Below are 27,377 nucleotides of genomic sequence, written 5' to 3'. Positions count from 1 at the left end.
CAAGAAAGATGGAGCCTCCGAGAAAATGCTATCATCTGAACATTTGATTACTTTTACTATGCTTGGAGCAATCCAAATGATATTCCAGATGGCACAATACTCTCTTCCTATCCCGGTGAGCTGCGGCTCAGCTGGGGGCACTCTTGCCTCAGTCAGAGGCATTTGTGTTCAAGAGCCCCCTCCAGAGACTCCAATGCAAAATCCAGGCTGATGTGTCAGTGCAGTGCTCAATGGGTTCTGCTGGAGGTGCCTTTTTTGAATGAGACATGAAAGTGAGGTCTTGTCTGCCCGCTCGGATGAATACAAAAGATCTCAAGGCACCATTTTGAGTAAGAGTTGAACAATTCTCCTTGCTGTGCTGTTCAATATACATTCTTCAAAAATAAAGTCACATAAACTGTTTATTGTTACATTGCCACCTGTAAATTGGCTGCCATGCTCCCTACATTAGAACAATGTTGAAACCGCAAAAGGTGCTTATTTGGCTGTAAAGCACACGGGGACATCCTGAGCTCACAAACGGTACTATATAAATGTAAGGCTTTCTTTTCCCTTTCAAGTTCTGATTACAGTTCACCCTGTTTAGATTGAATAGATTTTTGATCACGTTGATTGCTACTGATTCTAGATACTTTACAAATACTTTTTGAGTCCAGGCTTCTAACTTTGTGACTGAAGAAATGGAATTATACATCCAATATAGGAGAAGAGCGTGAAGGTCTCTGGGTTCCCATCAGCATTGGGTGGAAGTAAGGGCTTAAGTGGGTCGGTGCAGACTCGATGGGCCGAATGGCCTCCTTCTGCACTGTATGTTCTATGAAGGAAATAAATGACTGCTTGCACTCAAAGCTGGCACGACTCTGTTCTTGTGCCAGTAGGTAATGACCTGATGCCCGCCTGCTCAGAGGTTGCCTTTTCAGCTGAATTCAGCAATTATCCCCAATCAACAGCTGATACCAATCTGCTATTTTCCAGCTTCACTGAAAGCTCGTCTGTCAAATGCTGACCAGCTTTTACAATTTGTCTTATTAACACTGCAAAAGTTTTTTTTAAATATTAGATCCATACATATTACTCCAATTTTTCAACAATATGAACATGAGAACAGGTAATCAGCCCCTGAGCTGACTGTCAGTCAAATGAGGTAATAGCGGTGATAAATCTAGTTTGTTTCACCTTATCCTACCCACTTCAAACTGCAGTGTACTAATAAGGTGATTGGAAAAAACATTAAAGTGTAATCCCAATGGAACTACTTCAAGTATTATTCAGTCTTGTGGTGCCTTAAACTGCTGGCGCTGTATAATATAACCTGTTGACACTACAGGGTAGGCTCTAATACTGACAGCAAAGTACAGCCTCCAGTCCCATTAAAGATTTGATTTACGACTTGATCTCCTGGTTACCACAGTCCCCATCTGAGATCATTTCCACTATGTCACACCTAAAGTGAGCCTGAAAGAAAACTGTGTTTAAACACTGACTCTTCGGAACCCGTGAATGTTTGCTTGCAGGACGACACAGACTTTTCAACATGAGATAGGTAAACCAATGATCTCAAAGCTGTGTGCCGCTTAATTAAGTGGGCAGGCCACTTGTGTTAGGTTAGAAGGCTGTGGGTTCCAGGAAACAAATCTCTTAATCATAAATTAATACGTCAGTCCTGAGGAAATGTTGCACTGTCAAGAGATGTTACCATTCAGATGAGATGTTAAACCACTGCCCTATCTTCCCATTCTAGTGTTACATTAGATGTTAAAGATACCATGGCAGTATTGGATAATGAGCAAGGAGTTCTGCTGGCGTCCTAGTTAAATTTCCACCTTCAAAACAGCAAAAACAGGAAGAAAGTGAGCATTTATCTCATTGCTGCTTCTGGTATCTGTGTGTAAAATAGGTGCACTGTGCCTAATTAACAGTAGCTATTTTGAGGTTACTCATTGTCTGAGAAGCTTCGCAATATGGAAAAGGGTGCTACTGGAACAAAGGTTTTACTTTACTGAAAGACATAGCCTGCAAGTGCTGGTGAAGATGGAGGAGACTCACGCATCCTGATCCTTTGGCCCCATGCAGACAAATGGAGAGTGCTGTGGTTACAACACACCATGGGCAGCATGATGGCGCAGTGGTTAGCACTGCTGCCTCACGGTGCCGAGGTCCCTGGTTCGATCCCGGCCCTGGGTCACTGCCCGTGTGGAGTTTGCACATCCCCCCCCTTGTCTGCGTGGGTCTCACCCCCACAACCCAAAGATGTGCAGGGTAGGTGGAGTGGCCACTCTTTTGAGGTCCACCAACAAAACGGAAGAAAGTAAAACAAACTGAGGGACAAAGCAAAAAAGGGCCGCTCCTGTTAGGGGCACTGCCCGAACATAACAAAGATCAACGGAAACTTAAAAAAACATCAAATAAGAGTGCAGTTCAAGGGGTCAATAAAGCACCCCAGCCCCTGCGGGGCCCACCGGGCACGGAATGCCTCGATGGTGCCCGTGGATACCGCATGTTCCTTTTCTAGGGACACCCAACCGCTAATATATAGGTGTATTGGCCACGCTAAATTGCCCCTTAATTGGAAAAATTAAATAATTGGATGCTCTAAATTTATATTTAAAAAATGATCTCTCCCACACCAGAGAGCAGTGGTCATTGGAAAGTTAGTGATCTGGCCCATTTTTCCCCACCTGAAGGAGGTCGCAGAAGCAGCTACGAGGGAAAAGTCCGGATGTATGCTGAAGAAAGTCAGGCATCAATGTGCTGAGCATATCCGCTCCTATTTTATTCTGCAGTATTAACAATCGCGGTCTGCGCCAGAGTAGTGTAGCATTGAGTCACTTGGAGCAGAATCCCCTCAGATTTGACCAACAGCCTGTATTGAGTTAACTGAGTTCACCTGAAGTAGGGGCACACACTGCGAATGGTTCGCGCATGTGTCAGCCAAGGATGGGGAGGGGGGTAGAGGGGGTTTCAGTGATGGCAACACTCTGCTGCTGAATCCCATCCAGTGACTCCTGTTGGAAAATGCATGCTATTGTCAACATTGGGCGGAATGGCATGTGGCAGTTTAAGAGGTTTACAGCATTCACTTGCCTTGGCTAACAGATGGGGAATAATCATTTAGGCAATAAACCGGAGTGGAACCACTTTCAGGAGAAAAAGGGAGAAAATAGAATGGAAACAAAACAAAAAGGAAACATATTATTCCAATGTTCTCTTTGATCATCCCCCAGTAGTCAACTTTTATTAGTCGCGTTAAGTAATAAAATACATTGTCCCAGGGTTAGTTATCTGGTAAAAGTTAATGTGCATGACATCACGCTTTAATAGACCGGCTCACTTATTTCAAATCTGTTTAATATATTTTTGTAGCTGATTGATTTGTCTGTCCCTGTTGATCTGCTCAATAAAGTGGAACGATGCATGGCTGGCTTAACAAACCCTATAATAGGGCTTTGAGAGTTAATTAAAAAAAAAGAGATAGCTGTTCGACTTCAGTGCAGAAATGATATTGATTGGTTAGATTTATCATTTGGGTTGTTTTTGGAGAGGAAAAGGCTTAAAACCAAACGATAAACAGATGGGTTTGCTTCCTCTCAAGGCTCTGCAGTTGGGGTTGGGGGTTTCACAATAAGCCAGTCAAGAATGCAGTCACTATTCCTCCTGCCAGACACCTCGGAGTACAAGGAAAGTCCTGGAGAGCTTTTACATCACCGTGTACAATTGTTCGAGTAACATGACTTGGGCAGAACTGGACTTATTCTAAACTTTAACAGCCAGAGAATACATGGTCATTCAAGAAGGCTCCGCCTTCTCAACCTTACCCCTCGCCTGAGGTGTGGTGATCCTCAGGTTAAATCACCACTAGTGAGCCCTCCCCCTCAAAGAGGAAAGCAGCCTACGGTCATCTGGGGCTATGGTGACTTTACCGTATACTTGGAAACCTTATACTCGAGAGAGAGTTGGGGCGGCGGGGGTTCTGTCAGTTGGAGTTCACTATCAACCAAGGGAGAACCGGTAATCAGGGGAGTTCCCAAATACACACTGATGAATGGTCTCAGGATGCTGTTTTATTGGTGCCCCCAGCCATTCTTTTCCTGTTAGAATCCTATGGACAGTGTGGGGATGGGTATGGAGTTTGGAGAGCAAGTCGTCTCTCGGCCCTGCTACCAAAAATATTAATTTGGTTTCAGAGCACATGAACTTTTGAAGAACTAAAATGGCCTTCCTGAGCCACAGCTGTTGCACGACCAAATGGAGTAAAGGGCAACAACTGACAATAACCAGATGGATGCAGACAACCAAAATATTAGCTAGCAGCTAGATTTGAAGTAGACAGTTGCTAAAGGTGGCAGTCATACATGAAAGGAGAAACAAAAAGCAGGCTGTTTTATCTGGTAGGGTAGGGTGAAATGCCTAATTATCGGAGCCTCTGAAATGCAAGATTGAAAGGCTTTTCGTGGCTTGGTTTGCAAGTTTCACCCTGTTGTGATATTACAGTTATACCATGAACAATAAGTTCAATTTCTGTGTGCTAAAACATCTAAAATATATTTGCTGTTTTTATGAAGGCCAGTAGATGATTACATGGATGAATTTACCTCATGACTCTATGAGTCACCACAGGCAGCACTGTAGTCACATAAGGGCAGAAAGGTCCCAGGTTCCACTATCTGAGTTGCGTGGTGCTGGGGCCTCCACATTTGTCCTCAGCCACTGATTATTACCCATGAGCCTTGCTGAAATGTACACATTGCAGATGAAGATAAGATTGGCAGCACTCTTTATCGACTCACCTGAAGTGAGTTGGTGATGCAGTAGTAATATCATAGGATTAGTAATCCAGAGACCTAGGCTAATGCTCTGGGGATGTGGGTTCAAATCCCACCGCGGCAGCTGAAGGAATATCAATTCAATTAATAAAATCTGGAATTGAAAACTAATCTCAGCAATGGTGATCATTAATTTTTTTATTTTTTATAAATTTCGAGTACCCAATTATTTTTTCCTCCAGTTAACGGGTAATTTAACGTGGTCAATCTACCTAACTTGCTCATCTTTGGGTTGTGGGGGTGAAACCCACGCAGACACGGGGAGAATGTGCAAACTCCACACGGACAGTGACCCAGGGCCGGGATTCGAACCCGCGTCCTCAGCGCTGTAGGCTGCAGTGCTAACCACTGTGCCATGTGCTGCCCTCTACACAGTAATGGTGACCATGACAATTATCATCGATTGTTGTAAAAATCCATCTGTTTCACCAGTGTTCTTTTCGGAAGGAAATCTGCCATCCTTACCCGGTCTGGCCTACATCTGTGTCCAGACCCACAGCGTTGTGATTGAATCTTAACTGCCCTCTGAAATGGTCCAGCAAGCTGTTCAGTTCAAGAGCAATTAATAGAAAACAAATGCTGGCCTTGCCGTTGACAACCATATCCCATGAAAGAACACATTTCTTTAACCCCCAACCCCAACTGCAGAGCCTTGAGAGGAAGCCAATCCATCTGTTTATCGTTTGTTTTAAATTGAAAGAAGTTTGAAGTTTTAGAATCCATAGAATCTCGACAGTGCAAAGGAGGCCATTCGGCAGATCGAGTCTGCACCAAACCTTAGAAAGATCACCCCACCTAGGCCCACTACCCCCTCCCCCTAGCTCAACACCTAATCTGAACATCTTTGGACACTAAGGGGCAATTTAGCATGGCCCATCCACCTAACCTACACATCCTTGGACTGTTGGAGGAAACCAGAGCACCCGGAGGAAATCCACGCAAACACAGGGAGAACGAGCAAATTCCACACAGACAGTCACCCAATACCGGAATTGAACCCAGGTCCCTGGCGCTGTGAGGCACCAGTGCTAACCCTAAGTCTTGCTTACACTGCTGTTCTTGGAATAAATGCTAAATAATCATCATGCATTCAACTGATGGTAGGAATTGTGATACTGAGCATTATCCACCTGAATGTTTCCTCTCCTATCTCGAAGGTGCTGATTAGTGGAACTGTGCAGCTTTATGCATCCTTCAGTACTGGACACCGTTTACCCAAATGCTCATTCTTCATAAAGACAGTGGGCCAGAGCAGTGTATCTGATTGTGTGAGGGGTGATACACAATCCTGTTCAAACTTGTCCTGGTCTGATGTCTATATAAGTACTTTCCACAAGGGACCACTGGACAAGAAGTGATCAGGCAGAGGAGCCTTGGCATTGATTTTCCTTCTCTAAACTGGGCTGTTCAGATTACTGTGCAGTCATACTGAGTCCGTTAACTAGTTACTCACTAATCACAGACAATAATGGCCTTTAGAAACCGAGGCACCGGGGAAAATGTACCTTTTTTTAATCCACCTGTAAACTGATTCTAAGTTGTAACTTACGCAAAGACAGCAGTTACTGTATTTATATTCATTAATGTATCAATGTTAATGTGTGATCATTAACTGCAAAAAAAGAGGAAAATGGTTGGATTGGAAACATTTTCTTAGTTTACCCCACAAGGAATGGCAGAGGATCCCTTCAGGTTTCCTGTTGAAAAGGGCGGCACGGTGGCGGAGTGGTTAGCACTGCTGCCTCACGGCACTAAGGACCCAGGTTTGATCCCGGCCCCGGGTCACTGTCCGTGTGGAGTTTCCACATTCTCCCAGTGTCTGCGTGGGATCCTACCCCACAACCCAGAAAGATTAGGGTAGGTGAGTTGGCCACGCTAAATTGCCCCTTAATTGGAAAAAAAGAACTGGGTACTCTAAATTTATATTAAAAAAAAGATTTCCTGTTGTATATTTGATGAGGCCCTGTCTGTTTGCTCAGCTGATCGCACAAGAACCCATGCTACTGATCAAAGAGCAGCAAGGAATTCTCCCTCAACCAAGGCTACCAAAACCAGATGATCTGGTTAGTCATTCACATACTGTTTGTGGTGCCTTGTGCGTGCAAAGTGGCTATTCCCTCTGCCCGCTTAACTGAGCTTCAGAGCAAATTAAACCGCTGGTTGTGAAGCATTTGTGAGCATCCTGTGGATGTGATTAAGTGCTAAACAGACATAGAATAGAATCAGGGGTTAGTCTGTCTGTCATGTCTATGCCAGCTCTTTGGAATAAATGCAAGTTTGATCTTCTCTTTACAAGCTTGACATGCCACCCTGGGATCTCCACCGATATAAGTAGAGTTTTATTCCAGTAACAATTGTTCTAAGGTACTGAGGAATGGTAAAATTATAGAAGGATACAGCACACAAAAGATGTCATTCAGCCCAATGTGTCTATTCTGGCTTTAGTCCCACTCCTCTGCTCGTTTTCTCAAGCTGTAGAAATTGTGTCCCTTCAAATGTTTATTTAATTCCCCTTTGAGAATTATTATTGAAACTACATGTGCCACCCTTCCAGGTCGTGAAATCCAGATCATAGCAGCTCGCTGGGTTTTTAAATTTAATCCACTTCTTCTTGCCTCTAAGAGACGATCCTTCAAAACAGAGATGAGCATTAATTTCTTCAGGCAGAGGGGTGGAGAATCTGCGGATCTCTTTGCCGCAGAAGGCTGTGGAGGCCAAATCACTGAGTGTCTTTAAGACAGAGATAGATAGATTCTTGATTAATAAGGGGATGAGGGGTTATGGGGAGAAGGCAGGAGAATGGGGATGAGAAAAATATCATCCATGATAGAATGGCGGAGCAGACTCGATGGGCCGAGTGGCCTAATTCTGCTCCTATGTCTTGTGGTCTCTAGTTCTTTTGCTAATTACCTCAAATCTGTATTGATTAACCCTTCTGCCACCAGACAGTTTCTCATACTCAATCAAAATTCATCTTTAATGTTAAAAAATTATGAAACCCTACATCAGAATGAAATATTTAGCTGCGAAATATAATCATTTAGTTTTGATTTTCTTCACCAATTTTGTCCAGTAACTCCCCAGTTCCCCTTATACACTGACCCTTGCTAGTTATGGAGTGGGATTCTTCGGACCCCAGCCGCATGTTTCTCGGTGGTGCGCCATTCGCTGGTGGCGGGATTCTCTATGACACCCGCCGCTGGTCACGCTGGTCAATGGGATTTCCCATTGAAGCCACTCCATGCTGCTAGGCAACTGGAGGGGGAGGGGGAGTGTGCTGTAGGCGGGAGAAAAGTATCCCAACGTCCAGAGAATTCGGGCCATGGTTTCATGGATGCCAAGTGTGTGCCAATAACTGACTCCAAGAGGCCATTAATTACATTTCGAGTCTTGCTTGACCGAGCAGCACAGCAGGCGAGCCGGGACTGCCGGCAGCCATTTCCAGCAGAGGCAACTGGCCAACAGTCAAGAACAAAAACTATGCGGATTGTTCCCCTTCTGAATATTACACACTAGGCAAATATTCGGCCACTGCTGCAGTTGAAATCAAAGCACAAACTGTTTTCATAATGATGTTCGGGATTGTGTAAACACATTGTGAGTTCAATTATTTAGTTGTAATTTGATTATCGTGTTTGCTGCACGGGGCAACACGGTGGCACAGTGGTCAGCACTGCTGCCTCACAGCACAGGGACCCGGGTTTGATTCCGACCTTGGATGACTTCCTGTGTGGAGTTTACACGTTCTCCCGGTGTCTGCTTGAGTTTCCTCCGGGTGCTCCGGTTTCTCCCACATTCCAAATATGTGCATCTAGGTAGATTGGCCATGCTAAATTTTCCTCCGTGCCCAAAGGTTAGGTGGGATTACAGGGATAGGGTAGGGAATTGGGCCTCGGTGGTGTGGCCTTTCGAAGAGTTTGTGCAGACTTGATGGGCCGAATGGCCTCCTTCTACACTGCAGGGATTCTGTGTGATTTGTGTGAAAAGCAAGAAGGACTTTAAAAACTTTCCACCGGACAATATTAAGGTGGAGTAAACTGGCTTCTTAAAAATGTCTGACATCAAAAACATGAGATGAACATTGCATACCAAAAATTATCTTACATTAAGAAAAGTTGCATGATTCTGTCCTTTGTAATTTTTAAGAAAGTCATATATGCATTTAGGTCTTAACTTTCTCCTGACGGTTGATAAATCCAGTGTTCTGGGTGGAACTGAGATGCAGATCAGGAAAGGTGCAGGTTTGAACCTGCCTAGTTAGCTGCTCTTAGATAGGGGTATTGTACTTGATTTTAGAGCCCCTATATGGGGAGGGGGGAGAAAAATCTGCAGGAGTTAATTTTTTTCTAAATAAATCTAAAGTACCCAATTCTGGGTTTTTTCCAATTAAGGGGCAATTTAGCGTGACCAATCCACCTACCCTGCACATCTTTGGGTTTGTGGGGGTGAGACCCACGCAGACACAGGGAGAATGTGCAAACTCCACACAGACAGTGACCCAGGATCAGGAGTTAATGTTGAATGTGGATGGGAGTAAGCTTGATGGTGGTGTCCATAATGTCAAATAGCATGCCAGTGCAGAGTCTCAACTCACAAATAAAACAAGAAATAGAAAGCACAGCTGATTTGGTCCCTTGGGCCTACACTGATTGTGGCCTCAACACCTCTTACCCCCCCCCCCCAGCCGCTGCAGCCCCCACCCTCCCCACTAAACAAAAATCTGTCTATTCTAAATATATTCAAAGACCCGACTTCCACTTTTCTCTGGGGTAAGGAAATCCAAAGATCATTCCAAAGACTCTGAGAGAAGAAATTTTACTGTCGGAGACGCCTCATTTGGAAACTGTTGCTCTTGGTTCTGGATTGCTCCAGGAGGGAAAATGCCCTCTCAGCAGCTACCCTCCAAGTCCCCTCAGAATGTCACACGTTTCAATAAGATCACTCCTTCCTCTTCTGAACTCCAATGGATATAGGCCCAACCTACTCGACCCTTCCCCATGAAGAGGATGTGTTATCGCAGGAATATAAAGAAAGAGCAACAACAAAAAAAAAGAGAGTAATGCTGGGTCATATGGACTGTAATCTCGCACGATTCAGCTCCTTGAAGAGATGAAAAAAAAAACTGGAAGGAGGAAGAAATAAATAGCACATTTTCCAACTGACTTACATTCATATTCCTTTGACAGGCAGGTTAAGTGGGCCCGAATGTGGTGCATTAAAATCTTGTACGTGTTCTATCAGAAACAAAACTATTTGCAAAAGGTGTCTGGATAAGCAGCAGACCTGATTCTGGGACGCCCACTGCATTAGAAACTCTCAACCAAGTCCAATCGTTCTTTCCATATTAGTTATAACTTTACAGAGATTGGACGGTATTGACATAGTAATACTGTAATGCCATTTAATATGGCAATGTACTCACCATAAAGCTCCAACGATAATGCAATCTCTTTCATAAGAGTGACATTTAAATCACTTGTATGCATACACAACATGAATTGGAGGGCTAATGCTTTCATCATGCTCAATGATTAGCTCCGTCCTTACTTTCAAATGACTAGCTTTGCCATATTTTGCGAGTGGGTGCAGGATTGCTACTGTAATAAGGGATTGGCTGCCTAAAATTACAGGATTTATAAAACGTGTCTGAGAATATTGGACTTATTTTTAGCAGCTGGGTGCTGTCAGAAACAATTTACCTCCAGAAAAAGTAAGGAAAGAACCTTGTGTTGTAATGTGGTGCCTCTCTCTCGATACATCACCACACATCTCAACCATTCTTTAACCAGTTCCATGTTGAATCTCGGCTAATTTGTTTTTCTTCCTCGTCATTTGCTGATGCTTTTCAACACAGTCCAGCACGATCAGATATGTCCACTGCCTTCTGATAGACAATCCTAGTCTCTAGATATCAGCAATTCTTTTATCTGTAAATTGATGAAACGGTGCTCATATTGCTTCGTTAGAAGTTTCTTTCTTCTTGTCCCCAAGCCTCAAATATGATGGCCTTTTTGTTTTCCCTTCTCTTGTGTCGACTTCAAATCTCACCCCACCCTGGATCTCTAAACTGCGGAGACATCCGCCTTCTTCCAACAACTAACAGCATTGGAAAGTCATCATTTAACTACACTTCCCGACATATGCCGTCTTCTTTCTTATTTTTTTCAAACTTCTTGCGCTTTGTTCCCCCACCTCAATAAAAGGCCCACTCAACAAAAACATAACAACAATAACTTGCACTCAGATTGCACCTTTAATGTAGGGACAAAACTGAAGTCAACGCAGTGCTGAGAGAAAGGTATTAAGGGAAGTGAGTGAAAGAGGGAGGTTCCTGAAGAAGGCAAGAGAGCTAACAAACTGACAGGATGAAACCAATTTGGATAGACACTCCAGAGTTCTGACGACAAGATAGCTAAAGGCTTGGACCCTGTGGACAGTGAAGAGAGAAGGTTTGGGGGGCACGTAAAAGGAAACAAAGATGACCAGAATAGAATACACAGAGTGGGTGTGTTGGCGCATATGCCTGGAAGACACTATAGAAGTAGGGAGGTAACTTACAGCAATATATGAGAATGATAAATGAAAATTCATTATGCAGAGAGTTTAATTGATACCAATGAATGAGTGATACAAACAGAGAATTGCCTGATTTGACCATGGGTGGGCAATGCCTCTCCATTAAGATACATTTCAATATTGGAATAGAATAGTTGGAGACACAAGCTACATTTTCAACTAGAGTAGTGATTTCTCAAACAGTCGCTTAATTCCCATGTACAGCGAGTTGTGTTAGGTGCATCACCAATATTCCACCATCTATTCACAAGGCCTGGTGTAATCTATAATTAATTCATTTAGAAAAATGCTGGTTGATAATTGCACTCAATTAGGTATTTGGACCTTTCCTTCATGTTTCTCACAAGCAATTTAAAAATCATGTACTCAAATCTGCTGTTTAATGTATAATGTGGTGCTAAGTTGTCCAATTTATACAATTAATAGGTTTGCGTAAAAAGGAGCCGTTGCTATAAAAAAAATTTTAAGGGGCCTTTCATCTAATGTTAAAATGTATGTGGGTTGCAAAACTGAACACTTAATGAGAAAGACTCATTAAACCTTAAGCAAAAAATAAATAAAATTAAATTGGATGGTGGGGAGGAGGGGCTGATTTATTAACATTAAAAGTTATTAAAAATTGGCAGGGTGAAGTAAAAGCAAAGAATATTTCAAGTTTATACACCGATGCGTCTGCATCTATAAAGAGAAAAACAATACATTTTTGAAAGATAAAGTGCAAGTCAGCACTTCAGAAATTTCTCTTCCCTGCCTCAATCTTTCCACCCAATTGGTTATACACAACATACTCAGTTCCTTTTCTCTCTACAGATGCTGAAGAGCCCATTCTTTAGTGTGCAGCCCTTCCACCTTCAATTATTAGCACAATTAGGCTCATGTCTATTTATTTAATTCCAACATTATCGAGTTGGTTGTAAAGTAATTAAAAATCTGAATGTGCAGAACAGCAGTCTCTGTATTGAAGAAGTAGGTAGTTGAGCAAACTAAATAATCTGCACCCACCCGTCTCAAAGGTAATTAAGGATGACAACAATGCCCACATCTCATAAATGAATTAAAAAACAAACGCTTTATGGATAACGTATGCTTTGTTGGTTGCTCCAAAAGAATTGTCGTTTTGATAGCTCTAAAATGACTTATGCATGCAGGTTCATAATCAAATAGTAACCAGAAGAGGGGCACAAATGCTTAGAAAGGAAAGTCTCTGGGGAAACTACTTGCCAATAAACTTTACAAATTCCAACCTTTTCTGATGATTCCCTTAGTTCCTATTCCTTTGGGTGCGATTTAACTAAATGGGAACGCAAGCGTGTTTAGCCGCATGTTTCCAGGGCTGGCAGCGCTGAGGACACAATGCTATCAAACGTCACTTGGGTTACATAGGGGGCCTCAGCGGGGCAATCGCGGCCAAGGCCACACATGGTCCTGTTTTCTGCACTCAGGAGCACCGCTCGCCAGAACTCGGCCATTTGTAGCCTCTAATACCATTTAAAATGGCATCCCAATCTCTAGAGCCCCCGACACATCCCCTGATCCCCTCCCAAGCCCCAACTCACTATAAGGGGGTCCCAGCCCTCCCCCGCACCAGCCACGCAGGGCACCCCAGTCCAATCACCATCACATGAAGAATTCTAGCTTGGCGCCTTGGCAGTGATAGGTGGCACCCTGGTGGCACTGGCAGTTTATCAGGCTGACACTGCCATGGTGCCCAGGTGGCATCAGCAGTGCCATGGAACCACCCTGCCAAAGGGCATTCACCTGGGGGCCACCGATCCCCCGGGAGACCCCCACAAGTGCCATTCCGTCTGGTATCCGTTTGTGGGGAGCAGTACTGAACGACACTCGCCTGTGGTCTCCGAGGTGAAGGGGATAGATCCAAAAGCATCGGGTGCCCCAGGAAACTACATATTTGGATTGGATTTGTTTATTGTCACGTGTACCAAGGTACAGTGAAAAGTATTTTTCTGCGAGCAGCTCAACAGATCATTAAGTACATGAAAAGAAAAGGAAATAAAAGAAAATACATAATAGGGAAGATAAGTAAAAAGAGGATCTGTTAGGGAGAAATTGTAGTGAGACTAGCTGTCTCGCTCTAATATGCACATTTACCAAGATGTGATCCCACCCACAATGGGCAGGATTCACATTGCAACATCTTGTGAGATTGTGTTAGCGCTTGCGAGGTTTGCAAGCTGGGTAGATTCTGGGAGCGGGCTCTCCTGGCTCCTTTCAGCTACGTTGCGGCGGGTGTGTTGCTTTTCGAGCACTTCGTGGCAGTTCGATGGAGCCCTTTGTATTTATCATTTTTGGTCCATGGATCTTTAATGGAGACATACCTTTAAGTTGAGCAGAGGAAGTAAGGAACTTAAAGTTCCAAAATAGTACACTGTGTTATAAAGTTTTGTATTTTGGGCACAAGAACCCAGATGTTATGGCACCCAAGTGCTTGAAGGGGTTTGTTCCAATTGTTTTTTCTGGTGGCCTGGATTGGCGAGGGACAGTATTCTACCTGGCAACCAACAGTGAGTGTTTCCAGTCAGGTAGGGTTTTTTTTCAGAGAACCCGAGAGAAGCCATTGGACCCTCAAGGTGGAAAGTTATCTCTCTCTCTCTGCTCTGATGCCTACTATCTGAAGGCAGAAGCTTCTAGACCCTGAAAGAAGAAGCTGTCTCTATCTCTCTCTCTCTCTCTCTCTTGCTGGCTACCTGCTATTTCTGTGAGGCTACAGTAAAAACCACTACAAGCTAAAAGAAAAGATAACATCCACCTGAAAACCTAGACTGAAGAAGAAACTAACGGGAAGTCGTCCATCTGAAACATAGACTCTTATCCTTTTACTTTCATCATTATTTACACCCCTCGGTGTTTGTTTGGCTGTGTGTGTTGTGGAAGGTGGGGGAGTAAAAAGGGGGGAGGGGGAGGTTAGAGATTGGATATTAGTTAATCAGTTGCATTGGTTGCCTATTTAATTATAGTTACTGTTAATAATAAAAAGTGGGGCAGCACGGGGGCACAGTGCGTTAGCCCTGCTGCCTCACGGCGCTGAGGGCCCAGGTTCGATCCTGGCTCTGGGTCACTGTCCGTGTGGAGTTTGCACATTCTCCCAGTGTTTGCGTGGGTTTTGCCCCCACAACCCAAAAATGTGCAGGGTAGGTGGATTGGCCACACAAAATTGCCCCTTAATTGGAAAAAAATAATGAATTGGGTCCTCTAAATTTTTTTTTAAAAAAATAATAAAAAGTTAATTGTGTTTAAATTTGCAAGCCTGGTGACTGTAGTTATTGGGCAGCCAAAGACCTTGGGTATTTTAAAAATAAAAGTTAAATTCAACCTTGTTGCGACTATGGGTCAAGTGGTGCTGGAATTGACCATGCACTGGCCCAAGGTGTCGTAACAACATTTGGAGTACAGCCGGAATTCACTTTCAGTTTTCCCATTTTAAATTGCTGCGATTTAACACAGTGGATGGAATCTTCCCAAAATATGTTAGCAGGGGGATTCTCTGTGGGTTTGCTGCTAGCGCAAATGGCGATGTGCGCACAAAATCCCACGTAGGGAAACGAGATTCTCACCGGCTGCCCAATTCTCTGAAACTAAGTGACTGAGCACTTGGGCAGGTATCAGCTGTTCAAGGTGTGTACACATACACAACAACTGCTTGCATTACAAAACAATCCATTCGATGCTGGATTGCGAGCGAACACTAATTAGGAAGAAAGGGGGTAACAGGACGAGGAGGGGGTAAAATCCAAATTGAAGGGCAGAGTCTTAAACAGGTTTCTGAGTGGGAGGGGAAATACATGGGAGTGATGATAAGGGAGATTCAGAAGGGATGAGCACATTAGCTGGAGCACGCATTGGTGATGGACTGGAACTTGAAAACTGCAGTGTTTTAGCCACAAAGAGCTTTGACAAAGAGTCATCGGACTCGAAACGTTAGCCCTTTCTCTCCCTACAGATGCTGCCAGACTTGCTGAGATTTTCCAGCATTTTCTCTTTTGTTTCAGATTCCAGCATCCGCAGTAATTTGCTTTTATCCAGCGTTTTAGCCACAGTTTCTTAAACATTGTCCGAATGACTGGCCTAAATCTATCAAGGAATAACCTTTTCCAGCCTTACAGGCTTAGGAAGATTAAAGAGTTGCAGGTCAACTCTATTAGCTTCATTAATTTAATGAAAATACTTGTCTCAACACTGTCATTCTCAACCTCCAGCATCCCAAAGTACTTCACAGCCAATTAAATACTTCTGTTGAAGTGTAATCATTGCTGTAACACAGCATGGCTAATTTATGCACAGTAAAGTAAATGAACAGATAATCTGTGGTGTATTGTTGAGGGATAAATGTCTCCGAGGACATCAAGAACAATTGCCTATTGTTCTTTGATTAGTGCTAAAGGATCAACTACACACACCCGGCAGAGTGAATGAAGAAGGGTCTTCACATCTCATCCAAAAGATGGCTTTGCAGGGTAGCACGGTGGCACAGTGGTTAGCACTGGGACTGCGGCGCTGAGGTTCGAATCCCGGCCCTGGGTCACTGTCCATGTGAAGTTTGCATATTCTCCCCGTGTCTGCGTGGGTTTCACCCCCACAACCCAAAGATGTGCAAGGTAGGTGGATTGGGCACGCTAAATTGCCCCTTAATTGGAAAAATAGTAATTGTGTATTCTAAATTTATATTTAAAAAAGATGGCCTCTCTGACAGTATTGCACTGCCTCAGTACAGCAATGATGTTTCAACCTAAATTATGTGCTCAAATCCAGTGGGGTTGGAACGCACATCCGTCTGACTCAGAAGCCGAACCGCTAACTACAGCTGCCACTTAAAACATAAAGCCAGGGGTCTCATGAAGGAATTTACAGGCTGCATTTGGCCCACATCTTGTGTGCTGATCGCTCCCATCTGGGAGTGAATGCATCGCCTGACGTGCCACAGATCCATACATGAGACTATCAGTCCTTGGTGTGCGCTGAGTTAATGGATCTGAAGAAAGGGTGGCAGTAGTATATTACTGTCACTACCCCTTAGATAAGAGAGGAAAAAACATCTAGGTTCTTGCTTTAGCCATCTTGTCAGGTCGGTGGTTTGTCAAGTGAGGAAGTGATTTGAGTTCACCTAGCAGGCGCCCATACTCAAAGCTTGCAAATGCTCTCTGGGCTGGCATTTAGAGAGGTGGATGGGCAAGAAATCAGGTCTGCCAGTGCTGGTGGGATCATTTCCCAGCATCAGTCATAGCAACAGACAGGAAGAAATTGCAAGGAAAAGAAGTCCAAAGCTGGTCTTCAACATTGAGCTACACAATGGTCCCTGGTAGTTATTTAGAAGTCATAGACCTCCTGCAGTGCAGAAGGAGGCCATTTCATAGTATCATAGAATTTACAGTGCAGAAGGAGGCCATTCAGCCCATCGAATCGGCACCAGCCCTTTGAAAGAGCACTCTACTTAAGCCAACAACTATCCCAGTAACTCCACCTAACCTTTTTGACACTAAGGGGCAATTGATCACCTAACCTGCACATCTTTGGAATGTGGGAGGAAACTGGAGCATCCGGAGGAAACCCACACAGACATAGGGAGAATATGCAAACTCCACACAGACAGTCACCAAAGGCTGGAATTGAACCTAGAGGTGCCTGGCGCTGTGCCATCCCAGCATCACCTAGGAGTGACCACTGCTAAGTAAAACAAGCATTTTGTTGTGACTGTTCATGAATGACGACCAACATGTGCGAGGTTGGATTTTTCGTTATCTCAAAGATGAAGATGGGAAAAAGGAATTGACTAGACTCTGCACCTAATATGTGCATTGTCCCCTCTTCCTGTGAACCTGTTTGTAGTGAGTTCATGAGGGTCAAGCAGACTCCTCTTTCGCATTAAAGGTAAGCAAAGGTGGCATGTGTCGAGAAGGCCGGCTGGCATGGGTCCCAAAGGTAGATCGGTTGGCAAACGTGGGTGTTGGGGATAAAAGTTTGAAAAACAGAGTTGGGATTTCTTCTTTTAATAATGTTAACAGCCAACATTACAGAGGCGGCAGGATACATTATGGAATCACACTTTTTCAGCCTCAGGAACTGGATTGTATAATTAGACAAAGTTGAATCTAAAACCCTGTGATAAAACTCAAAGAGCTCATCGCTCGTGTTCAAGGTCTTCCTATTGTCCTGTGCCGAAACAAAGTGTCATTTTAACTCGAAGCAAACACTGATTTTATCCACCTTTCTTCTGAATCAATGGGCCTTACAACATCACACCCCAGATTTACACATTAGGATGTTGACAGAGTTGCAAGCCACCACCATGTAAATAAATGGCCAGTTTTCCTTATGTTGTCTTCCCCCTGAAGTAATTGGCACCGTAATGCATCTGGAACTCAGTGCAGGAGTCTGAATAGATTAAGATGTTGGGTTAAAAATGTTAAGCCACGTTGACAGCGAGGGTTGAAAGTGGAATTAGAGTTGCTTCCATCGCTGCTACACTTGGACACCATTCAGGCTCAGTCCAGTCAAAAGGGCCATTCATCACCTGGCAAGAAATTAATGTTTAAGCTACAAGCAAAGGGAATCAAAGCGAGTCTTGCTTTGCTGCTCTCAGCGGACTCAAGGAAACAAAACTAAATCTAACCTTCTGTTAGCTTATTTTGCAGGGGCAGGTAACTGGCCATTGGTGGTGCTGACAATTTGCAAGCACACAGCTGAACAGTTTGACTGGAGCTTAAAATCATGTTTTCCCTCACAATTGCAATAGCCTTTGAGTGAACACATGCAGGAGCGCATATGCAATATTAGAGGCATTTTTGTGGGACAGGAAATGGCCTGTTTGGTTTAACTTCAGCCAACCAAATATCAGCTGGCCCACACAATTAATTGCAGACAGAATGCAGGAACATTGATTTTCACAACAAAGCTTGGCACACTGGGCAACAGCGCAAATACAACATTTTTGAACATAAATCACAATGGTATCATGTCACCGGGGCTTTTCTCCATTGATTGATTACAGATTACAACTTGAACAGAAACAAGACAAAATCCACAAACCTAGCCCCACAGGCGGTTTTGCATTCAAACCAAAATGAAACCCAAGGCAAGAAGGACAAACTTTAAATCCAATTCAAATGTAGATTCCATAATTCGCATTTAAACAACTCTTAAATCTCACCTACTGTGACCCGGTGTTAAGGCTCGTTCCAAAATCACCTCAATTTCCTGTTATAAGCAAGCTGATCTAATAATTCGGAACACGAAGCTGAATCCTGAATCTCTTATATTCTAGTCCCTTCCCCAATTGCTGTAACTGGCTTTTGTTCAATAAAATTGCATCTTTGGGCAGCACGGTGGCACAGTAGGCTAGCACTGTTGCCTCACGGCGCCGAGGTCCCAGGTTCGATCCCGGCTCTGGGTCACTGTCTGTGTCGAGTTTGCACATTCTCCCAGTGTTTGCTTTAGGTTTAGGTTTCGCCCCTACAACCCAAAGATGTGCGGGCTAGGTGGATTGGCCACTCTAAATTGCCCCTTAATTGGAAACATTTTCTAAAAAAAGAAAAGGCATTGCATCCCATCTTGGGTTTGATCTGATGCTGGATCTTAGCCAAAAGGCCGAGAAGCGATGGAGAGAGAAACAGAGTTTCGAGCCTCTGTGACTCTTCTTCAGAGCTAAAGAGCGGGAAGAGTCATACGGACCTGAAGGGTTAATTCTATTTCTCTCTCCACAGATGCTGCCAGACCCAGGGCTGTGATCAAACCCAGGTCCTCGGTGCTGTGAGGCAGCACGGCTAACCACTGTGCCACCATGCTGCCCTCAATGCCTTTTCTTGTCAGCTTGGATCTTGTATGTCTCTCTTGTGGAGACCATGGGTTACTTGTGGCAATAATAAAGATTATTATTCTTATTGGCTTCAATTTGAATTGTTTTTGGGAGCAAGCAATCAGGTGGATTAAGGGTTTGCCCTGTCCACTCTACGCATTGGCTCTGTAACGTTAAGAATATGATTTTTTAAACATTTTAAATTCTGTTTCTCCCTCCACAGATGCTGCCAGACCTGCTGAGGTTTTCCAGCAGATTTTAAATACTCATAGGAGGCTGAGTACTTGCCTCGCCTCGTAGAGTGGCAAGACAAGAGTGGTGTTTCCAGACCAATTTTGCAAACCATTTGGCTGATTTAGACTACAATTGATGGACAGTGGCCCAGGTACTTTGCGATTGCAAGGTGGTCAGGAAAAAGTGAGAAAGACTGTGAAAGAGAGAAAACACTCGTTTTTTAAACGGAAAAGTAAAATTACTGAGAGTCAATTTAATGTTCTGGTTTAAATTGGCAAAAAATAAACTTTCTAAATAGCTATAAGTTAACAAAAGTGCTTTATTTTCCAAATTAGTGGAATTATCGTGTGCTAACACACAAAATGATACCAAGTCTCGATTAGTGCTGGGGTTCCGAGACATTGGGGAGAAGACAAACATCAGTACAAAATGTTGCCGAGAAAACAAAATTTGTCGATGCAGAAAACCTCTTGTTGTAGAGCGAGTGTGTTGCGAGGGTAAATGTAATCCATCTGGCTGTGCTTTTTAGCTTTTACTGATAAAACACATTATGCAACAAGTCATTTCTCTGGCGAGAGGCACTTGTAGACCTGTCAGCCATTCATCAGCAGTAAAACAAACTAATGACCATATATGGAAGCACTTCCTGCTCATAATGAGCTGTTGCAGCCAGCTCTTACTGTTACAGATTACAACCAACCCATTCATAAAATGCGAAGGGCTGCCTGCTTTCACTTCATGGGTCAGTGATGGGGGAGGGGCACATCACATGACAAAAATACCTCCTGATGGGAGGAAACAACTGATTGAGCAGATGTAGACTGGTTCATGTTTTGCCATTTGTGATACATTTACGTTGCAAAATGGCTGCAGGGTTCAGTTATTCAATGCTGGAAGCAGATCCTAGCATTGTATAAACGCTCATTTAGAGGTGTTGGTTTACATAAGAGTGCAAATTCCACTTGTGTACAAACACCGAGTTCCTCATCCCAGCAACATTCTGGACTCAATAAAATGTAGGTTTTATTATTTCGAGCAAGCATGCTGGAGGGATAGGCTGAAGAGGAGAGTATGTTTTTTGTTTGTTCATTCTTGGGGTTCAAACTTTGCTGGCACGACCTACATTTATTGCCCACCCCAACGGGTCATGGTGAGCAGTCTTACAGTCTCACTAAGCCATTTCGGGGAGGGGTTAAGAGACAACCACGTTGGTGTAATCTGGTGTCAAAAGGCTGCAGATTTCCTCCCCTAAAAATTGAGTGAACCAGATAGGATTTTATGACAATCCCTAGAATCCCGACAGTGCAGGAAGCCATTCGGCCCATCAGGTCTGCATCAACCCTCCAAAACAGGACTCTACCTAGGCCCACTCCCCCACCCTATCCCTGTAATTCCACGCATCGATCAGGGCCAATCTGCCTAAACTGCACATCTTTGGACTATGGGAGAAACAGGAGCACCCGGAGGAAAACCATGCAGACACAGGGAGAACGTGCAAACTCCACACAGTCACCCAAGGCCGGAATCAAACCCGAGTCCCTGGTGCTGTAAGGCAGCAGTGCTGACCACTGTGCCACCCATTAGTTTCATTCTTAATATTCCAGATATAATCAAGCATTGAATTTAAATTCCCCCAATTGCCATGGTGGGATTTGAACTGGTGTCTCTGGATCATTAGTGCAGGCCTCTGGATTACTAATCCAGTAACATTACCACTACACTACCATTCTCCGTTCTTGTGGCATGCATTATATTCCCCTCTTCTTTTCATTCCAAACCCTCAAATTATTCTGAAATCTCGCACACATAGTTGAATTCTCTCCCACATGGTTGCATCAGTGATCTATGATTGTAATGTGAGGGAAGCAGTTTTTTGCATATTTGCTTTCTGCGGAGCCCAAATCCGATTTCCTGAAGAGAGGTTTCCAAATCACCCAAACACAGTCAAAGGCAAAGAGTGAGAAGAGAAATACTCACGGCTTTCACAGTGATAATCTGGTACAAACTGTTCATCGCTGTCTGGAACCTGAGCTGGAACATGAAGAGAAGGAAAATTTTAGAACTGTTAAAAAAACATCTTCCTCCCCCCACCTCCCCCACTCCAAAGAACACTTTAGTTCTGTGGAAGATTATTAGGACCTCAGTACAATTGGAAACTGGCCCCAAAGCAGCAGGACTCTTGTTGCATCTGATTCTACACATATATATTCCCCCGAAGACCATTCGACATAGGGGGCGAATAATACGCTTTTTAGCAATGGGGATAATTACTGAGCCGACTCCTTCCTCAGCTTATATTTGCCCCCATACACTTTCCAGCAAGGGTCACTGGTGATCGGGAGAGGAAATCCTCTGTTGACTCACTCTTGTCCATCAAGCCAGACTGATTACAGCACTCTGGCAGCGGTCAGCTAGCAGTTCACAAAAGGAACTATATTGGATTTACCTAGTCTGTATGGCTTGTTAAGCTAATAAATGGTGCAGTTACTCACTGACAAAGTGCCAGGTGCCATTCTTATGCTGCTTAAAGAACGCGACTCCCGTCACAAATTAGCAACAGCCATGAACACAGCAAAGCCTGGCTATTAATAGGTTTACGATAGTACAGCTCCTGATCAACAATTAAAGAAAATGTGGATGCAGGCTCCGGTATTTTTTGTAGAGACGTTCCCCAGCAGGAACGAGCAGAGATATGTGCATTGCACAAGCTCTCTGACCAAGTATCAGTTGGTAGAAGTTGTATCGTGGCCACTCAATGCAAAACTAGTGCGCGCGATTAGGAGTTTGGGAAAAGGAACGACTGTGAAATAAAAGGCAACAAATATTTTACATGGGATATGTCTCTGATCTCACGGCAAGTTATTATTGACTTGAATAATATCCTCTTGAAACCAAATGAGATAAATGAAGAAATAATCTTTAGACCACGGAGCGTTAAACGCGCAAGACTACATTTCCGCTCTCTACCACTGCATACTTACATGTAGTCCTGGAATAAATGTTTAACTTAGAGACAATTTCTTCTCACCCCGTCACGGTACTTTATAACACAACAGCAGTCACTGTTTAAAAATACTTGCTGCAAAGTTATTATTTGAAATCAGCTTCCAGCTGATGAAATATTCAGCTTAGTGCTTAGTGTTAATATTTGGCCACATCTTTGGATCATCAGGCCATAGGTAGCCTGAGCAACGTCAATCCCATTCAGCACTGAAATGGCAATCTTTATTTCTGAAGACTCACAGATATTCCAATGATGGGAGACCCCATTACATTTCCCCCATTTTAATTAACAAGACCGAAATCTGCCCTTTTTAATTTTGAAATATCGTAACCTTCATTAAATTTCAAAACATGAATGAAATATTAAGTTCCCACACTACCACAACCTAAAGATGTACAGGGTAGGTGTACTAGCAATGCTACATTGCCTCTTAATTGAAAAAAAGATACCCACCCAACGGCAGGGTTTACATGCATTGAATAGCTCACCAGATATATGTGGATGCACCATTTCGGTTTGCCACCCATTGAAAGTTACAAGGTAATTGTTTTTCAGCATTTCTCAAATGTTATTTCCAATTAAGTGAAGTTCTGCCGAACTGAGGAAACCTGGTATTCAAAGAGTTGGCAGCAATTTTTTAAAACATAAAATGCATTAAAGACTCTACACCGGGGCTTGTTGTGGATCATCTATGTTAACTTCCTTCTTAAAGCCGTAATCCCTTTCTAAAGGTCTAAGTTTTGGTCATTAATTAATGGAATCCACCCATAACTTGTCCCTATACAATCTAACAAAATTGCCTTTACCAAGGGTACATAATAAAAAATAAAGATCTGAAATTATATTATACACACTGCACAATCATTAATTCTCACTTTTACCATAAAAAGGTGAAAATAACCTCTATTTAATAAGTATCATTGTCCTGTTGCGCAATGTGGTATCATACATTTAAACTTTTTATGAAGATCAAAACTGAATAGACAGCACAGAACAAATTAAAATCTTTAGATGTAAAAGAACCAATAGAAGAAATCAATTTATTACTGCAGAATTGTATACTATTCAATCAACAAATTAAAACAATCGGCGTAAATAACATGTTTAAATGACGCATGGGTGGGAAGGGGAAGCTTAGGAGTTAAAGAAGTTTTTTTTAAAGACAGGCTGAAAATCTGAACTAAAAATCGACAATGCTGAAATACAGAATGAGTCTACTATCTACTAGCAATGGGGGGAGAGGTGGAAGACAGAGCTGTAGGTAAGTAGAGACCCTAGTCTCCAGCTATAGTTTCAAACACCAAAGACCCACTATGTATTTCTAACATTTTCCATTTTTGTTATAAATTAAGGAGTTTCCTAGGATCTTACATACAACATAATGAATTGAGATACTGAGATGTACATCTCGAAGCAGAAGTCAGGCACCACAGGAGCACTACTAGGCAAGATTGGGCATCCAAACCTAGTTTAAACCTATCTTGTCCCCATCAGTGCTGAAAGCACTGGCTCTTGTCGAGATGCATTTCCAAAGGTGCTGGCAATTCTTTTTTAAGCGCCTCACCCATTCTTTATCTGGGAGCCAGACCAATGAGTATCCGCAAGCTATTTGACCATTAAGGGCACCGGAACCAAACCTGAACCGTCTTCACCTGGTGGCCAGCGGCTGGCTCTCCGTCAGGAGTTCCTGGATAGGCGGACTGTCTCCCTACCCGGGCACTGAGGCCAAGTGTCATCAGGAGGAGGAGATCATTTGGCACATTGGGCTCCATGCTGACTCTTTGAAAGCCCGACCCACTTACTCCCATTCTCCCGAGCTTTATATATTTTTTGTCAATTGCAAGACTGCAACTGGAGAGATTCAGAAGATTTGATTATTTAAGCCATGCCAAGAAGTACCCCCCCCCCCCCAACACCCCCCCACCCTTGCCCAACCTTTGGCAACAAGAATGAACAGACTCAACCACATTACTGAATGAATAAGCCACCAGAGTTCTCAATCTTTGGCACAGGGTGGGAAAATGTACATAAAAAATGTATTAAACAAACAGACAACGTGTAGCACACCAGCCGAATCCATTGCACACATTCAGTGAAAGAGCTGAATGGCTTCCTCCAGCAATCTGTTTCATTCCTTTTTTGAAAGATTCTGATGCAGTATATTTAGGTTGGTTCCTCCAGAGTTCGGTTATTTAGAAATAAACATTGAGGGACACCTAGAGGTCTAAAAAGTTATTAGTTTAGGAGTTAAGCTCCCTTTAAGCGGGAGATTTCATGAGTCGTCTGAACTTGTGCAGCGTTTGATTTTGTCTTTTTGACGGTTTCCGATTACAATCCAGGCAAAGCAACAATAAAGGGAGCACTCTGTTCCTTTAAACACCCTTAACTTTCACATCCAGACCCTTCACTGCCCAGGTGAAAATTGCAACTCACAGCGCTCTTGAACCGTCTCATCCCCACATCGCCCCAGAGTTTTAAAAAAACGTGTTTGGACACAAACGGGAACTTGCAACCACTGTAGGCATTCTTTGCAATTCCTGTGTACACACGTTCAACCGACAGATGAAATTAATTTTTATTTTTATATGCACTAAGCTGCAATGAGGTGGGGAGAGGGACCCAGATTTAACTGAGGTACTTTGCACAAGTGTAACCGCCCGTTCATTCAACAGAATATTCCGCAACAATCCGCGTATGTTTCCCATTCAGGGTCAACAGTTTGGAACCGGCGAGTTTAAAATACTGGCACCATAAAAGATGCTGAAAGTGTTCAAAGAAAAACCCTTGTGAGCTGTCAGCTTGGAGGCTTTAATGCATTTAGATTTATTTCATTCCGAGTATTTCAACCATCAAAAAGGAGGTTGAATGAACTCCAGGGAGGGGTTTGACTCTCCAATTGCTGTCAAGGGGTGGTGGGGGGGAGTACATGGCAGGGGCAAGCACAAAGTCCGCCGGCCGAAGTACAGAGTCCCTCACCCCAACAATGTTTGTTGGCAAAGACGTAAAGAGAGGATTTTAAGGGGGGAGGGGGTACTACAAGATTGGCAGTAAGTAGAAAGATAAAGAAAATATAATGAGTCACCAAGCAAACGTTTTTTTAAAACCACAGATTTAACTCCACATGAAGAAGGAGGGTGAAAAAAACTTCCAGAACACAAGATTTTAAAAAAAATAAAACTCACCTTCTGCAAGCCAAGTCTCTTGCAATTGACTTAAATCCTGAAAGAGATCTGTAAAATGAAGAATTAAAAATAAATATATTAGGGATTGTGAATTTTTTTTTTTAAAGTGCACTTTTAGTGAATTGTTGGGGCCACTTTTTTTTCCATTTACAGAAGGGCAACCTTCTGATTGCTCCAGCAGCTCGTTACCTTCAGAATCTTGAGTTAGTTCTTTGGTGATGTGTCTCCTCTTCCTGGTGACCGCCGGCCGCTCAAAGCTCCCAGTCTCCTGCACGGTCTGCAGGTTAGAGATAAGCAGGGAAGAACTCTTGTTTTTTGGGGGGGTTTAGCTCCAGCTCAAATTTATTGGTGCCATTAATGGACTCAAACAGTTAACAGAAACTCTCCCCTCCCCTTCCACCACCCCCTCCCACTGTCTTGTCTATTCGTGCCAGTTGCCCATTCTTTGTGCCTTGATTTTAAAACTTTCAGAATTTCTCAATGACCCCCCCACACACCAAACAACAAAAATAATAATCTCCCCCACATATACCCTTGCAGGCTCAACGCGAGGAGGGCAACACAGAGGAACATATTTTGCTTTTAAAACGATTCAGGGGTTTTCTTTTCAAATTGGCTCCCAGTGGCACTAACTTTCTCAGAATAGCTGTACTCACGTTTGAGAATGTGTAAGGCACTTGTTGGTCCAAGTAACCGTTCATCCTGCGATCCATTGTTAACCGTTTATGAGCATTTAGACTGGATTTGACAACAACAAGCTTCGATCAGCCTGCAGAGATTTGGTGGTGGTGGTGGTGGGTGGGTGGGGGGAGGTGGGCAGAGATCATGAATGAATGAGCGAAGCATGCATAAATAATAAGGTTCATTCACAAAAAAAAATCTGTGAGAGAGAAGAGACAGCCTGCAGGCAATAAGCGGCTGGTCTCCCAGAGCAACAGTCTCTTAAAGCGAGGATGTCAACCCATTTCAAGACGGACAACTTTTTTTTCTCTCTCACCCGCGTTCTGGTCGAAAAGGACAGCATTCGGCGTTTCATTTTAGATTACTCAGGTCGAGCGACTGATATACAAATATAAAACATTGTCAATTCAAATTAAAGAAAAGGCCTAACGCGTGTCTAGAGCATCAACACGCTTTCTAGCTAAAGAAAACAGTAGTTTTGAAGTCAAGTTTCTGTCCTAATATAGGAATGGGAGCAGCCGATTTGCACACCACACAAACTCCCAGAAGCAGCTGCATAATAATAAGGTTCACAATGGGATAAGTATTGGAAAGGAGACTGGGGATAACTCCTGCGCCCTTCTTGGAACTAGTGCCTTGGGATCTTTCCGAGGTGGATGTAAAAGGTTGAAAGTTGATTTAACGTCCCATCAAGGAAATGGCACCGCCGACAGTGCAGCGTTTCCTCAGTACAGCACTGGTGTGTCAGCCTAGAGTTTTGTGCTGAAGTCCTGGAGTTTGCAGATGTTGGCCATTATACAAGTTAAATTTAAAAATTTTAAAAGTAAAATTATAAAGTTTAAAAAAAAAATTAAATTTAGAGCACCCAATTAATTTTTTCCAATTAAGGGGCCATTTAGCGTGGCCAATCCACCTACCCTGTACATCTTTGGATTGTGGGGGCGAAACCCATGCAAACCCGGGGAGAATGTGCAAACTTCACACGGACAGTGAACCAGAGCCGGGATCGAACCTGGGACCTCGGCGCCGTGAGGCAGCAATGCTAACCACTGCGCCAGCATGCTGCCTTC

General features: G+C 43.4%; 1 protein-coding gene across 3 annotated transcripts in view; it reads right to left on the bottom strand.

Annotated features, from left to right (window-relative positions):
- Positions 1-27,377, bottom strand: part of etv4 (ETS variant transcription factor 4) — a 117,494-nt gene that overhangs the window by 72,472 nt on the left and 17,645 nt on the right. Inside the window, exons 2-5 of one of the 3 annotated variants that reach the window (XM_072487258.1) lie at positions 26,283-26,395; positions 25,816-25,903; positions 25,627-25,674; positions 21,418-21,471 (exon numbers count right to left, since the gene is read on the bottom strand). In XM_072487258.1, coding sequence (XP_072343359.1) covers positions 21,418-21,471; positions 25,627-25,674; positions 25,816-25,903; positions 26,283-26,339 — 247 coding nt within the window. In that variant the 5' untranslated portion in view covers positions 26,340-26,395. The remainder of the gene's footprint in view (positions 1-21,417; positions 21,472-25,626; positions 25,675-25,815; positions 25,904-26,282; positions 26,396-27,377) is intronic. The other 2 variants (XM_072487256.1, XM_072487259.1) reach the window with 2 other exon arrangements.

Source organism: Scyliorhinus torazame, chromosome 21 (assembly GCF_047496885.1).
Source record: "Scyliorhinus torazame isolate Kashiwa2021f chromosome 21, sScyTor2.1, whole genome shotgun sequence".
NCBI lineage: Eukaryota > Metazoa > Chordata > Chondrichthyes > Carcharhiniformes > Scyliorhinidae > Scyliorhinus > Scyliorhinus torazame.
This window is presented reverse-complemented; position numbering and strand designations above follow the sequence as displayed.